This window comes from Giraffa tippelskirchi, chromosome 3 (genome assembly GCF_054371585.1).
Source record: "Giraffa tippelskirchi isolate mGirTip1 chromosome 3, T2T-mGirTip1v1.2.pri, whole genome shotgun sequence".
NCBI lineage: Eukaryota > Metazoa > Chordata > Mammalia > Artiodactyla > Giraffidae > Giraffa > Giraffa tippelskirchi.
In genome coordinates this window covers 105,794,211-105,810,266 of record NC_137277.1, presented here as the reverse complement: position 1 = coordinate 105,810,266, position 16,056 = coordinate 105,794,211, and the positions used below count along the sequence as shown (strand labels likewise).

The following is a 16,056-nucleotide window of genomic DNA, read 5'->3' as shown; positions in this document are numbered from 1 at the left end:
ACAGGTCCCCAGACACACGAAGTCCTTTCACTGAACCTCAGACATGCTGTTCCCTTTCCCTAGAAGCCCCAACTCCACCCTCTCCCTATCTGCCTGCCAACTGCTACTCATTCTCCACATCCTAAGACAGGCACAATTTCCCCTCTTGAGTCTTTCTTGTCTTGATGACCTTCTCCTGGGATCTCACTCCACTACCCTTACCTCCTTTAAAAAAAAAAAATCAGATGACACTGTATCTGGTTGTTTACATGTCTGTCCCTCCTTGGATGGTGAGCTCTGGCATGGCAGAAAACACAACCTCTCATTTGGAAACCCTGTTCCCTGTCTACTACCTGACTGAAGCAAGGGTTCAATAATTGACTTCTGAGTGTGCATTTTACGCACTGAGGCCATTGGGGGAGGTTTGAAGAGGAGAATTCTCCTCCCAATTCTTCTACTACTCAGCCATGAGACTTCTACAAGTAATTTCTCCTTCCATGCGGCTGTATCTTTTTTTTATAAAGAGGTCGTATAGTTCCAAAGTCACAATCATCTTCTTCATACTTTAACCAAGTCTGTGTATATGTTTAGTCACTAAGTTGTGTCCAACTCTTTGAGACCCCATGGGCTGTAGCCTGCCAGGCTCCTCTGTCCATGGGATTTTTTAGGCAAGAATACTGGAGTGGGTTGCCATTTCCTTCTCCAGGGGTCCTTCATGGCCCAGGGATCAAACCCGTGTCTCCTGCACTGCAGGCGAATTCTTTACTCATTGAGCCATAATCTAACTATATCTTATTCTAATAATATCTACCTAGTACCTATAACAAATGCTTTCACAAATTAAATCAATTGGGACACAAAAGACAGATTTTAAAATGTATTTGTATTATTAATAATTCCATGGCTTACTTTCTTTTAAATAAGGGAAGACTTACTTTAGACATAGGGCAACCTGTATTTTCTGTGACTGGCTAAGCTCTTAAGGAGAAAGCAACATTCTACTAGGAGGAATGCTTATTAAGTATGACATCCTGTCAAGAGTTTTCTGAGAATTCAGATCTAGAAGTCCTAGTTTCTCAAGAACCTTTGCTCAGAATTCTGTCTAGTTAGAATTTAGTACTCTGGATCAACTTAAAGACTGTCGGTTTTTGCAAAGTATTTTGTCTCTACTTAGGTAATTAGAAAAACATGGTAAGTTGGGTTAGGAGGGACACAAGGAGAGGGAGTCTCTGAAACCAAACCCTTAGCTCAAAATTCACACACTTAGCCAGTGGCATGTTCGGTGGACAACAGCTTGCTTGGGGCTCTGTGCCTAATAATTGTAGATGTCTGTGGTGCTGACAACAGTATTAATAGGCATGCTGGTAATCTAATACTTGGTCTACCACAAAAATAAAAGCCATATCTCAACTGCCAAATCTTTCTGAGGCAAGAAAAGGAAGACTCTACTTCATTATTATATGTCCCTCTTTATTATGTCTTCTATTGAGATGTATCAAAAAAATGTGGTCAACTCTGATTGTTCAAAGTCCATAGCACTAGAGTGGCATGGAGGTGACCCTTCATCTCTCCCTTTTATGGGTAAGAGGAGACATCTGGTGATTAAATGCCTTCTTGGAAACCTCTCCCTAGGTTTACATGACATAGCATTTCCAGGTTCCCCTTCAACTTCTTTGGTCATTGGTTCTGTCTTCTCCTAGCCCCTACCCAGGTGTTTTAAGAGTAGGTGTCCTCCAGAACTCTGCCCTTGGCCATCTACCGTCCCTCATACATTCTCATGTCTGCAGCTGTCACATTTTAAAAATTATTTGACTCTCAAATATTAATCTCTTGTACTGATCTCACCCCTGTGCAAATGCCTTGATCTGAATGTTTCTTCCATTATATCAACTCTATTTCTCTTTTCACTAATGCATTTTTACCACCTGTACCCCTGTTCACCTAGACTACCAGGACTTTGTCACAAACTCATGGATATTTCCTTTCGCACCTTTGTCTCCAATATCTAAATGTCATTAACACTTTAAAACACTTATTACCTTCAGATTCCCTTCTTCCTATCCTTTGTCTCCATCATCCTTCTGATTTGTCTTTATTACTAAAATAGTATTCTATAAATTATGATGTTTTCTAGTCTCAGTCCACCATATGGTCCATCAAAATTTCTCCAGATTCTACTTTTATCATGTTATTTTCCTCTCCAAAATCTTATGATATGGTAGGCAATGAGAGACATCATATCAAAGTTGTTTTGTCTGATTTTCAAGGTCCTGCTACCTGTTTCTTATAAGTGCCTGCCTAACTCAGCACCCAGAGTCTTCATTTTACTTTTTTAAAATTATTTTAATCAAAGTATAGTTGATTTACAGTGTTGTGCCAAATTCTGCTGTATAGCAAAGTTATCCAGTTACGCACATATATACATTCTTTTCCATTATGGTTTATCACAAGAAGCATTCACTCTGTCTCCTAAAACTCTAGACTCACATCATGTATGTCCCTTTGTCCAGCACTATCTCTCCACAAAATGCCTTTACTGTTTACTTATTCCCTCTGGATCACCACCTCCACACAGCTTTCTCTGATTATTCACATATTCCTGTCTTAGCAAATATCACACTGTAGAGTTTGTGGGGTTTTTTTTAAACTTTTGTCTTGTCGGTATATATCACTTTCAATCTTACCAGCCTGATTTTAAATTCTCAGGGGAAAGGATGAAAATTTCTTGTTGTACTTTTTCATCCTGCCAGGTATGCATGCATAATGGTCTTCTAATTAAAAAATTATTGATAATTTGATAAAGGTCACACAACAACATTGTTTATTCATGAGATACAAAGCCAAAAAGCTAATCTTAAAAGAGAAGCAGAAGGTCCCCACACATTAAAACTGATGACTTTTACTAATGGCTTTAATATTTTGTTATGCTTATTTTCCAGCTTACCCTATAGAAGGATAGGATTATATCCGTTATATTTTCATCAGTTATATGAAAACTAGGATAGAAATATGTCTGTTAAATTTAGTTGATACCAAGTGATAGGAACTAAAAAAATAGACCTCCAAAGTTGGAGATACCTTCAAATGAGTATGTATAGCTCATATTTATATTTGTAACTGGACAAGATGGGTATAATCAGGAAAAGATGGATCTTAAGATGCGCTGGAAGTAAATCCTGATGAGTCTCAAAATGCCAAGTGACTTAAGTCCATACTGAATGTAAGAGGTTCAGTATCTATTGAATATAAGAGAATAAACATCTCATTCTATAATACAGTTTCCCTGAAGATTAGAGCAGTCTTATTTTAAATATGGCCTCTAGCAGATCAAGGGATCAAGAAATAAATACCTCAAAACAAGGGCTACTCAAAACAAGGCTAAAGTTGGGGTCTCTGCTGCTGCTTTCAACACTAAGGATTCTATTACTCCTTTTAAGTTCCTCTAATAAAGTTTTCAAGGTCTAGGATACTAAAATTCTGGCCAGTAGGGCTGCTGATTTTTTTTTAAACTAACTCTAAAGTATCCCCTACATATGCTCTATGGCAGGAGCCCTTTGTGAAATAACCCCACTAAGATGTTTGCAAAGTATGTAGTCAGATTCCTGTGCAGAAGAAGGGGACTACCACAGTTCAGACTTACAATTAGGACAGCAAATCAAAATCCTTCATAACATTGTTCACTCAATACATTCAGGAAGCGGCTATAATCCCAAAAAGTTTTTTTAAAATGCCACTCTATTGTCACAGAGAAACTTAACTCCAGCCAAGGTGATGGAAGGACACATGTTCTAGTGGAAAGAACATTGGTCTTGGGATCACAAGACAAGGCTTTTGATCTGAGCTCTGCCACAGACTACTAATGTAACCTTAGACTCAGGTTCCTTACCAGTAAGAAGAGAGCATGAGACTAAATAATATCTAATATAAATTATAAAATCTGGTTTAAATTAAACATCATAAATTATGATTTGAAATATATTCCTCTGCAATAGTAGCGCTTAATCCTTTTTTTTAAATTTTTTTTGATGTGGACTATTTTTTAAAAGTCTTTTTTGAATTCATTACAATATTGATTCCGTTTTATGTTTTGGGTTTTTTTTTTTGTTGGCCATGAGGCATGCAGGATCTTAGCTCCCTGACTAGAGATTGAACCTGTACCCCTTGCATTGGAAGACAAAGTCTTAACCACTGGACTACCAAGGAAGTCCCAATAACACTTAGTCTTTTTAAACAAAGAGTTGCAGTGAATTTCTGGCTGGAAGAAGTGTGTCCTAATTCAAGGTGACCTGATTCTACACTACCAAATGTGCGCACCGCACTGCACTTACGTCACTGAGAGCTTTCTGGGCTTGGGCGACCCTCCTCAGCTCCGGGCTATCATTATATGGATAAAACAAAGTTTTGTCAGCTTCCCAGTCTTCAGTGTATAGTTTCTAAATCAGAGAAGAGTGAAAGTTATGAGAATGTGAGAACACACTGACCTGAAATATATACTTCTGAATTCATCCATCAATGACATATAGAACCCAGGGCAAAGGGAGAGCAAAGGTAAGTGGAGTCCACAGATTCTATTCCATCTAAGTCATATTTGTCAATAGCTTACCCGGCTTATTCTGACATATCTTATTTACTGCAGAGCAGATGTGTCTCATTGTGTTTCATCTTTGACTTTACCTGCCTCCTGCAACTAGTACTAAGGAAAGTGTAAGAAGTCAGGAAGCACTTAGCATAATTTCTGTGTTTAAACCTTTAATACAAGTGAGAAAATTAAACCTTTAATAACAGTGACAGCCAGGCATGTCCAACATAGAATGTAGGCTCTACACTTTGTGGGTCTCAGAACTGGTTTTCGGGTGCATCTTTTTTTTGGGGGGGGAATGTGGATAATTTTTTTTTAAGTCTCTATTGAATTTATTACAGTATTGCTTCTGTTTTATGTTTATGGTTTTTTGGCCATGAGACATGAGGGATCTTAACACCCCAATCAGGGATCGAACCCTCAACCGCTGCATTGGAAGGCTAAGTCTTAACCACAGGACTGCCAAGCAAGTCCTCTCAGGCACATCTTTGTTTTCCCCATGCACTCTTCCCCAGTTGTTCAGACCCTGTCCTCCATTAGGCCCAGGAACATTTTTCTCAATTCCTCTTAGCCAGCCTGATCCCTGCAGCCCCATATGCCTCAAGGCTACTCACAAAATGGCTGGGGAACCATATTTTAGATTAGGCAGAGTTGACAGGGTACCCCTCTATGTGATGTGGTGGGAGGATCCAAGAAGACAGAAGTAGCAACAAAGCAGAGGCCCCTACCTTACTGAACATGGCTGTGTTCTTGACGGCCTGGACAAGTTCAGGGGCGTCAGGAGGAAGCAGGTACTTATCCTTGGTGTCTTCCCAGTTCTGCTTGTATAAAACCTGGACAGAAAGAGCAGAGAACCTGTGGCTTGATGTCTCCCCCAAAAGCATGAGGGTTTACAGCGCAAAGGAGAAGAGTCGCCCACACTCAAGTTGTCCTCATGTGAAGGCCACTGAGGTGCTGAAGTGACACCAGCGTCAACTACAGAAATGTCGACCAGGTCGACATCCCATGATACTTTCCCTGCATTAGTAAACTTTCACTTGAAAAGTCTAATTTGGTCAGCTGAATCACGATTCTGATTCTCTATTAGATTCTTTTCAAAGGTTGAAACCTGTCGGTCATTGGCTAAATTTGGATGGTAGATGTGTTTGATTTAGATGGTATTTTAAAAATATTTTTAATTAGTTGCTTACATTTGAAGTTTGGAGATTTCTCATTAAAAATTCACCTCCCAACTTCTTAAAAAAGAGAAAAAAAAAACAGACTCTGGAGACACCTGAATTCTGTAGCTGGAGCTGAGGTCCTGGGCTTTCCAACCCCCATAGCTTTGATGGTCCACTTCAATCACTGGTACAGACTGCCTGACATGTGTGGCTGTTAGACGCCACCATGCCTGTGGGCTCATGTGGAACTGAAGAGCAGGATCTGGCCTGTTCAGTTTTCTCCTCCAAGGCCAGGCAGTTATAATGCACATGCTACTTGGTATTCCAGCCATCTATACAACAACCTTGTTACCTTACTGACTTGCTGCGACACTTTCTTTGCATGTTCAATGTCCTTTGCTTTTTCGTCGACGTGACAAATAGTTTTGGCAACATCACCATCCATTCGATACTTAACCTGCCAAAATAATGCACAATTAGAACTCATGACAGGCATGAATATATGAGTATATTAAAGAATATCTTATAATAAAGAACATTGACCCAATCACTCTATGTCTGCATCCAAAGTCAAGTTTCTGCCTTTTAGGTAGAAAGCTGTGAACTCCAACTATCCATAGAGCACCTGTATCCACTGATTATCTGTTATCCCGCCCAAATTTCAGCCTCCCTGTGCAGCAGAATGGACAGTCTCAGTGAGTTGGAACTCCCATCTCATACTACCTTTAAGCCAAGGTTTTAGAAGTCTCTTTAGATTCACATTTAGAGCAACATAATCTATGGCCGGTGCTTCTTCTATATTTTTAGACTGGCTCACAGTCATTTGACCCCTTATTCTCTCTACACCTATTTAAAGCCCTCTATTCCCAGTGGTAGGGACATTTCTGAAATGACTCTCTCCTCTATTTTAGCAATGTGGCCCACCTCACTGAGTTGATCTTGAACTTTCTTGATTCTGCGAAGTTCTGGGGTATCGGTTGTGATGGCATATGGCTGCCCTTTTGCTTTCTCATAGTTCTTCTTGTATTTATTCTAAAAAAGATATCAGATTATTAGCCTAAAACATGACAACACAGCAGCAGAAATTACAGGCAATACATACATCCTGTCTTATTTTTTAATCCTTCAAGTTATAACAATTATCAATTATGACAGCTTTGTTTTTGTCCCCTACTCTGATTCTCAACAGAAACTAAAATATATATGTTAATTGTTCTTCCCAAGCATGGCTGAATACTGGAGACAGTAGAAATTTTATTATAAATTATTGTCTTGGAAAAGCCCTCAAATGATTCTTTCAATATTTTTATTGTCTGAATTCACACATGAAAAGCTGGAACCTCAGTAGTTTTAGGAAATACAGAAATTTAGTCAAGTCTAAAAAGATTTGATTGCTAATACAGTGAAAAATATTCAGTTCAGAAGTTGCAGCTAGATCTCAGTGATTTGGATAACTGAGACACCAGCTGAATTAATGGGAAGTATAAATTACAAAGTATTTTGAAAAGGAATGAAATTTTATTATTTCTGCTAAATATACGAGCTCTTGCTTTAACAATATGCATAATTTATCATTCTTAAAACTTCAAGAAGACTGAGTGGAATAGTCAACAATCTAAATTATACTACTGGTTTCATTTCTAACCACTTTAAAGATATTACAAACCTTTGCCAACATTTTGTTCAGACTATCAAAATTCTAGGATATTACTGTTTGAATTAATGAGGTGTTTACAGCAATAAATTGACAATAAACTTTTCTATCTTTGCTGAATACTGCAGTGATAAAAGAGGCAAGATAATCTTGTTCTTAAAAATCTAAGTCTTAGAAAACCTAAATTTTGAATCATTCAAGACTCTGAAGTAGAAATTTACCAAATAGTCCCCAGTAGTTAACATTCAACCGGAAATGAATATTTATTGGCCAACCACAACATGATGCTTTTGACGTAAGTATTAATCCTATATAATCCGATGCTCCCCTGAGTACTTTTCATCTTTTTTAAGCCTCCAAAAGATGTACAATCAGGCCACCTAATGAGACCTCAGTCTACCCTGGACAATCAACAAGTTAGCTGCATTTAAAGTGTTTAAATCTGCTGGCAGTCAGTGTAACTTATAGAATTAGACATGGAAATCTAAAGACAGGCATCTTCAAGAGCAGTGATTCTCAGTGTGGGCTGCCCATTAGAACCTGGGCAGTTTTTAAAATCCTCTACAGGTCCCAAGCCTGCCTGGACCAATAAGCTAGAACAATCTGGACATCGGTAGTCTTAGAGCTCTTAGAATCTCAGGGAATTCCAACGTGCAGCCAGTTAAAAAAACCTCTGTTTCAGGTTACAGTAGAACACTCTGATCCTCAATTTCAGATGAGTTTTCTTAGTCTGATCTTGGTTTCTTAAGATCTTTTTAAAAGATCACATTCTTTTTCACTCTATACCTCCTAGAGACACTGTTAGCTAGTCTATTTGAGAGGCATCATGCTCAGACATAGCATAAATAAAAGCTATTTAGTTTATGTGAACTGATTTCAACTAAATCTATATCTAACTCTATAAATTTGTAACTCTGATTTCATTGTTCCAGACTGGCAAACAAATCGTGATTAAACACCGTAAATTCTTTACAATTGCCCTTATGCTTATTTTGCAGGGATAATTTCAGTAAGGATGCTTTCCCTGATGCTGGCTGGAATGGTGCAAGTAAATTACGTGAAAGCAGAATTCAAGAGTTTTGAGACATTATATTTCTGTAAAATAAGTTTTCTTTCACACAATGTTGAGAAGCAAAATCCAGCCAGCGTCCAAAACACAGTAGGTTGAGATCAGTAATTTCTCAGTAGTAAAACTAGACAAGTGGAAGTTTTTTGAAACTTACTGTGCTAAAGAGATCCTGCATTTTCTGACTGTGTGCAATGTAGGGAGTCATGAACTTTGAAGGGTCCACCTTCTTTCGAATAACCCTCTTCCTCTCCACCGGCTTTTCAGGTACTGGCTGTGCCAGGGCTGGTCTGGAGGTTTCTGATTGCTCATAGTCAGATGTCCTTTTTGTCGTAGTTTCATAGAATCTTGTTATTGTCTGAAAATTTGGCATGAATTTATATCAAAATTTGACAACATTATGAAAGTAAAAACTGTAATACTATGATCTTGATATACATTATTCTAAACTTCAAGTCAGATTGATATTCTTGGTGTTATTAATACTTCACATCTAAAACAGGCCAAAGCAGGAAATCACATGCTACATCCACATGAAGGTACATTATGTTACATAAGTCTGAATGCTGACTGTCGGATTGCCTGGAACAAAAAGGTTACTTCTTACATACTTGCAACATTGCCTTAAAACTCCATTTGCCTCATCTTGAGAAAGAAGAATGGAACTGGAGGAATCAACCTGCCTGACTTCGGGCTCTACTACAAAGCCACAGTCATCAAGACAGTATGGTACTGGCACAAAGATAGAAATATAGATCAATGGAACAAAATAGAAAGCCCAGAGCTAAATCCATGCACCTATGGACACCTTATCTTCGACAAAGGAGGCAAGAATATACAATGGAGAAAAGACAATCTCTTTAACAAGTGGTGCTGGGAAAACTGGTCAACCACTTGTAAAAGAATGAAACTAGAACACTTTCTAACACCATACACAAAAATAAACTCAAAATGGATTAAAGATCTAAACATAAGACCAGAAACTATAAAACTCCTAGAGGAAAACATTGGCAAAACACTCTCCGACATAAATCACAGCAGGATCCTCCATGACCCACCTCCTAGAATATTGGAAATAAAAGCAAAAATAAACAAATGGGACCTAATTAAAATTAAAAGCTTTTGCACAACAAAGGAAACTATAACCAAGGTGAAAAGACAGCCTTCAGAATGGGAGAAAATAATAGCAAATGAAGCAACAGACAAACAATTAATCTCAAAAATATACAAGCAACTTCTGCAGCTGAATTCCAGAAAAATAAACGACCCAATCAAAAAATGGGCCAAAGAACTAAACAGACATTTCTCCAAAGAAGACATACAGATGGCTAACAAACACATGAAAAGGTGCTCAACATCACTCATTATTAGAGAAATGCAAATCAGAACCACAATGAGGTATCATTTCACACCAGTCAGAATGGCTGCTATCCAAAAGTCTACAAGCAATAAATGCTGGAGAGGGTGTGGAGAAAAGGGAACCCTCTTACACTGTTGGTGGGAATGCAAACTAGTACAGCCACTATTGAGAACAGTGTGGAGATTCCTTAAAAAACTGGGAATAGAACTGCCATACGACCCAGCAATCCCACTGCTGGGCATACACACCGAGGAAACCAGAATTGAAAGAGACGCGTGTACCCCAATGTTCATCGCAGCACTGTTTACAATAGCCAGGACATGGAAGCAACCTAGATGTCCATCAGCGGACGAATGGATAAGGAAGCTGTGGTACATATACACAATGGAATATTACTCAGCCATTAAAAAAATACATTTGAATCGGTTCTATTGAGATGGATGAAACTGGAGCCCATTATACAGAGTGAAGTAAGCCAGAAAGAAAAACACAAATACAGTATACTAATGCATATATATGGAATTTGATAGATGGTAACGATAACCCTATATGCGAGACAGAATAAGAGACTCAGATGCATAGAACAGTCTTATGGACTCTGAGGGAGAAGGTGAGGGTGGGACGTTCTGGGACAATAGCATTGAAACATGTATATTATCATATGTGAAATGGAACACCATTCCAGGTTCGATGCATGAGACAAAGGCTCAGGGCTGGGGCAATGGGATGACCCAGAGGGATGGGATGGGGAGGGAGGTGGGAGGGGGGTTCAGGATGGGGAACACATGTAAACCCATGGCTAATTCATGTCAATGTATGGCAAAAACCACTACAATATTGTAAAGTAATTAGCCCCCAACTAAAATAAATAAATTTATTAAAAAAAAAAAAACTCCATTTGCCTCAGGGAACACTTGAAGATAGGATAAAAATAAAACAAAAATATTCTCAATCATTTAAAAATCTTCTTAAACTGCATGGTAAAGTGAAAGCAAAGTGGGATCAGGGAACAAAAAAAATGAAGGCAAACAAATAAAACTCAAATTCTTGACTTTAATATTAACTTTTAAATGATTCTAAGAAAAAGTTGCTTGTTCTTCAGGTGTTTAAGTATTCTGTTATATGAGACAAAGAATGATGAATTTGAAAAAATGAATCACATCAATAATATAAGTGATTACCATTCTCTTGGCTTCAGTCAGTTAATAAAGTGAACTAGAGTGCCATTTACACTAATAAATGCCTAGGTGAACATGAATGATGATGACAACATAATGGGGTAGTTAGCTTCACAGCAGTACGTGGTAGGTGGGAAATTGCTGCTTGTTATAATAGACTTTATAGTGGAAGAAACCAAGGTCCAAAGTTTGGGTCTAATCCAAAGTTAAAAAATACGTAAGAAAAGAAGATAAGCAATTAAATTTTCAATGCATCTCACAGTAAAATTTCCTTGACAGCTTATATCATCTGTACCAAAGGAAGAGTTCCAGCATCAATTAGGAAAAAAGAGAAATCTAAATAATAAGGAAATTGTACATTTATGACACATACCCTGATTTGTGTCAGATCACTGCTAATAGATTGCTCTCTGCCCCTTATTACTGACGTATGATTGATGGTGAGAAACTAACCAGTTTACAAAAGCTACAGTTGTTAGTTTTTATGCAGGTTTCAGGATTAGCCATCCACGTCACGATGTGTCATGCTTAAGAGAAGCAGCTCCATGCAGAAAATTAAGCATGAGAGCGATTTCAGCTTAAAAAAAAAAAGTTCCAGCTTAGAATATTTATGGAAATGACTTTCTTAGAATTCCTAATATGCCAAATTCTAAGTAGCATTTTATTGTATCATCAAGGACAAAGGCTTGGAGGTTCCATTTCTTTTGAGCAGAGTTGGTGCCCAAGAAGTTATGACTCTACACAATGAAACTGCTGGTCCCCACACAAATCTCAAGTCCAAGGCCCCACCTTTGTTGCAGAGAGTGGTGATAACCAATTGCATTATTCTAATAAGCATCACCTACACCAAAAATATCACCCAAGTAATGGGGGAACCATCCCTAGCCATTTTGGATATACTGAATAGTAAAAACAGGTAACATTCATACTTATACTGCCAGCTGCTGGGCACATAGGTGAGTGACCTCCAGATTCTCCCTTTTGCCAGCTTGGTGGCCCTGGGAGTCTGAGAGAGGAGAAAACTTTATGCTTTACTGAGCATGCAGCCTGTTCAGATGTGGGCTGGACTTACCTCTCCTGGCACCTCTTCATAGACTGTTTCCTCTGTGTAATACTATAAATAGAGAACAAAGGTATCATTAGAACCAAAGCAGGAATCACCTCTGCTTTGCCTCAGTTGAACCACTTAGTTTATTTTACCAGTCCAGTGGTTTTCAACATTGGTGGGAAGGAAGTAATGGCGGGGGCTGGTCATATTTTGGAACCCATTTCAACTATGTGAAATATCAGAGTAGCCACAGTGAAAGCCATCAGACTGGACAAGGAGATGCAGGGTGATGAGAAAGGTATCTGAGGATGGCTATTTATCTGGTGAACCTATTTTGCTTGAGAAGTAAAATGTTTTCTTATAGTACTCTCAGAGTTTGCTGAGAATAACAATATCTTGAGTGTATGGATTGGGCAGAGAGGAAATGTGATAAAAAACTCACTGTTTGCTAACAATAAAAAAAAAAACTCAGAAACCTCAGTGTGAATAAAATTTTAAAATATCTTTTTCATGAAAATGATAGATCTGAAAGCATATACACATCTTAATTATCCCTATATCACCCTGATGACTAAGTAATAAGAGTTTCTTCTGGAGGTATGAATAGGTCCCTTCTGGTAACATGATGGTCCTAAAAGGGGTGCTGTCATACTATAGGTGTGATTCCTAATCACAAAATGTGGGGAAGTCAGGCAGCAATTTGCCACTGATGGCTCTGAGGTGCTTGCAGGCTGGATCTGAAATCAAATCTACTTTTGTACTACTTCTGACATCACTAGCAATAAATAGATGTGGATAGGAACTGGCTGACATTTTGTTTCAGATGCGTAAGGAGAGTGGAATCCTGCCCCTAGCGTCACCCAGCTTTGCTGGATGAACAGAAGGAAAGACTGGTTTAGGCCAAGGCATACAGGAAAGGGATAAAATGAAACCACTTGGCTCATTTTCTCAGTTAACAAAATGAGTAACATTTTATGCTTCATTTTTTCTTGACCACCAAAACATATACTTGGGAGGGAGGGAAAAAAACATTGAAGGCAAAATTTCCCTCAGAGGCCTCCTTTCTTTTGCCCTTGGTTCAGTGATCTCTCATCTCTCTTAACTACGGTCCATAGGCCACATGCTCTGTTTCACTTGCAATAAAATTAGCATAAAAGTTGCTTAATGTCTCCCACTCTTATGCTTCCTCTGCTCCTGTACTATTTTTTTTTTAATTTTTGAAATCTAATTTTGTCTCTGTGTCCTTACATATAGCAACAGAAATCACAAGCTCTTACAGGACAGAGAATCTCTTTTAGGTGCTATGTCTTCATCACATGGGAAATACCATTTGGACACTTTAGGGAATGCTGTTTGATGCTGATCTACACGGAACCATTTTTTTTCTGGCCACACAAAACAGCAGTGACTTGCAAAGAAATTTTTAACTAAAGTGAATGATTCACAACTATTTTGGATTTTCTTAGCATCCAAGTAAAAGCAGCTCTTTGGTAGCCATCCAATTTTACCTTTGCTGAGCTCTCATCATTAGTAAATATGTCTTAGAAAAAAAGCTTACCAAAAAAGGCAACATTATCCAAGTGGTTGGCATTAACTTGTGAGCCAAATCTCACTTTTTTTTTAGAGCTGTGCCACTAAATAGATAGTATGATAGCACATCTTTGCCTTTTCCTTTCTTTCTAAGTTTTACTAGAGAAAGACAGTACAACTTTACTCACTTGTCCAAGAGCCCCAGGAGAACAAGCTAGTTCTTGTTTTGTGAATTCTTCCCTACCTATTTCCTTAAATCTGCCACCAATCCATTCTCATGGCATCTTTTGAGGTCAGAGAGACCTTGGTTCAATTCTCTCTGGCAGAAAGTCTATTAGTTTATCACCTGCTGGTCCCAGAAACAGGGAACAATATGGCAAGGAAAAGATGCCTAAAAATAGCCTCCTCCATTTTTATGACATCTAGTTAAATCCTTCAAATCTAGCTCTAAGGGTAATTTCCAATGACCAGTTAACACCATTATTTTAAGGAAGACAAGGTATATTTAAGATGGAGGCTAAAAGGTATTCCTGGTATTACCATCATACAGAAGGCAATTTAATCTATAATTGTGTTAGTGCTTGACAGTGATTATTCTGACCAGCAGGGGTGTATGTAAAATGTGCACTAGTGAAAATATTGGAGACTGAAGATCTGGCTTCTGGCATTTGAACCAGAAAGGTTAAATGTTATATTGAATGAAGGTCAGCCTTTTTTTCCTTCATATCCTTCAATAATAAAAGCAATTGTATTTTTAGATTAAAATAAAATTTTCTTGATCTAAGTATAAACTGTCACATAAAATAATATTCCAAAGATAGATTTTGGCATGTTCATTTGGAATTTGATTCTGGGTAACTTAAATTTCACTCTTGCACAGATTTTCAAAACTGCTTCCATGTATCTTGAGCACTTAGATTTTCACGTTTAAATCATCATCGTTAATTGGCAATCGTTAAGGACTTACAGATTCCAATGGCAATATATTTACATGGATGCTAAAGGCAAGAAGTGGTAAAGAAAAACCACAACATAATAAAAACTAAAATAAAATAAATATAAAGCAACAACTTTATAAATCATGTCAGATATCCCAATAACTTTGAAGGAATTTTTCAAGATGCCCACTACGGTCTTTTGTTCTTTTTCAAAATTCAAATGCAAAAGCTAGTCTTGTTCCCTTGGGTAAATAGGATGGAGTTGGTGGGGAAGTATGGCTCCAACTGTCACTTGTGAGCCCCATGATTTTTACATGTTTGTGTGTGTGCACATATACACATGTATAAAATCTTACATATATATATATATATATATTACTCTGAACACTTAATCCATTTCACCCTAAACATAGATAATTAGCTAGCTGAAGCAAGGAGAAAGTAGCTCTTTTTCCTCTGTGGCTGTGCAAATATTAAGAAATAGGATTCGGTTCTCAGAACTTTCTCTTCATTTCCTCTGTCCCTTTGGCCACAGGCGCTGGGAAGTGGGGAAGAAGGTAGTTTCAGAAGGCAGTTGAAAATCCACCTTTACCCCATACTTTTCGTGTGTGTGAATTTAAAGAAAAGCAGAAGTGGGTAACAGTGATACTTCTTTTCAGTTCTAATCCCACATAATTATAGTGAAATGGAACGTAAAATACTCCTTTTCTTATGCTTTAACGATGACTCTTTGTGAAGTTATAATAGACAACGTATTTTTCAAACGATTAATTCACCCACACGGCTTTGACTATCGCCACATAAAAACACTCTTTTGTCAGAGTCAGGAATTTAAAAAATCTTACCTCCACCTCCTCCTCATATTCATCGTCATCTGCCATTTTCCCAGAGTAGTAGTGGCACCTACAAACTTTTCATATTCCAGACAAACGAAAATACATTAGAATCTATCTCCAGGACTGAAATCACCTTATACTATTATAAAAATAGAATTAGAGGTTAATCTGTTCTATATCCTCATGTATTTTTGCAGGCTAAGTGAAAGGAGATATGTAAATTCTGGTCTAAAAAAACAGGCTTCAAGTTTCTCAATTCCCTCAGGAATGTGTTTCGTATTGCTACTTCTAGCTATATGATCAATCTAGTTTAAGTTGTAAAATGAAGCTGAGGTGACAGAGAGAGAGGGTTTGGACAAAGGAACAGAGTATTTACATTTCCAAATACTTGGAGGAAAAAAATACTTTCAAGCAAAATTTCAAGGAAAAATTTTAGGGAAAGTTCAACTTTGCTTTCAGAAAAAAGTTGGAGTTTTTCCTGGTAGCGCCAAAATTCTAAGAGGGCTGCCTTAGGTCTCTATCCTGTTATACCACACTGTATACAATAGAGTCTATGCTTCAAATTAGAACACATAAAAATAAATCTGTCAACGGACTTGAAAAGAAAAAAATAGAAACCTCAAGGCAACGGGGTTATTTTCTTCCCAAACACCATTGGCTTGTACGGATTTTTCCTCTTTCGTTTCTGTAGCTCTGTTCAAACCTGAAAAACAGCAAATTGTTAAAGC

At 37.8% G+C, this 16,056-nt stretch overlaps 1 protein-coding gene across 50 annotated transcripts in view; it reads right to left on the bottom strand.

Annotated features, from left to right (window-relative positions):
* Window positions 1-16,056, bottom strand: part of NEB (nebulin) — a 245,000-nt gene that overhangs the window by 228,278 nt on the left and 666 nt on the right. For all 50 annotated transcript variants that reach the window (XM_081578089.1, XM_081578080.1, XM_081578102.1 and 47 more), the window contains exons 2-9: window positions 15,947-16,031; window positions 15,338-15,402; window positions 12,049-12,090; window positions 8,596-8,796; window positions 6,643-6,750; window positions 6,071-6,175; window positions 5,287-5,391; window positions 4,308-4,412 (exon numbers count right to left, since the gene is read on the bottom strand). In XM_081578089.1, coding sequence (XP_081434215.1) covers window positions 4,308-4,412; window positions 5,287-5,391; window positions 6,071-6,175; window positions 6,643-6,750; window positions 8,596-8,796; window positions 12,049-12,090; window positions 15,338-15,373 — 702 coding nt within the window. In that variant the 5' untranslated portion in view covers window positions 15,374-15,402; window positions 15,947-16,031. The remainder of the gene's footprint in view (window positions 1-4,307; window positions 4,413-5,286; window positions 5,392-6,070; window positions 6,176-6,642; window positions 6,751-8,595; window positions 8,797-12,048; window positions 12,091-15,337; window positions 15,403-15,946; window positions 16,032-16,056) is intronic.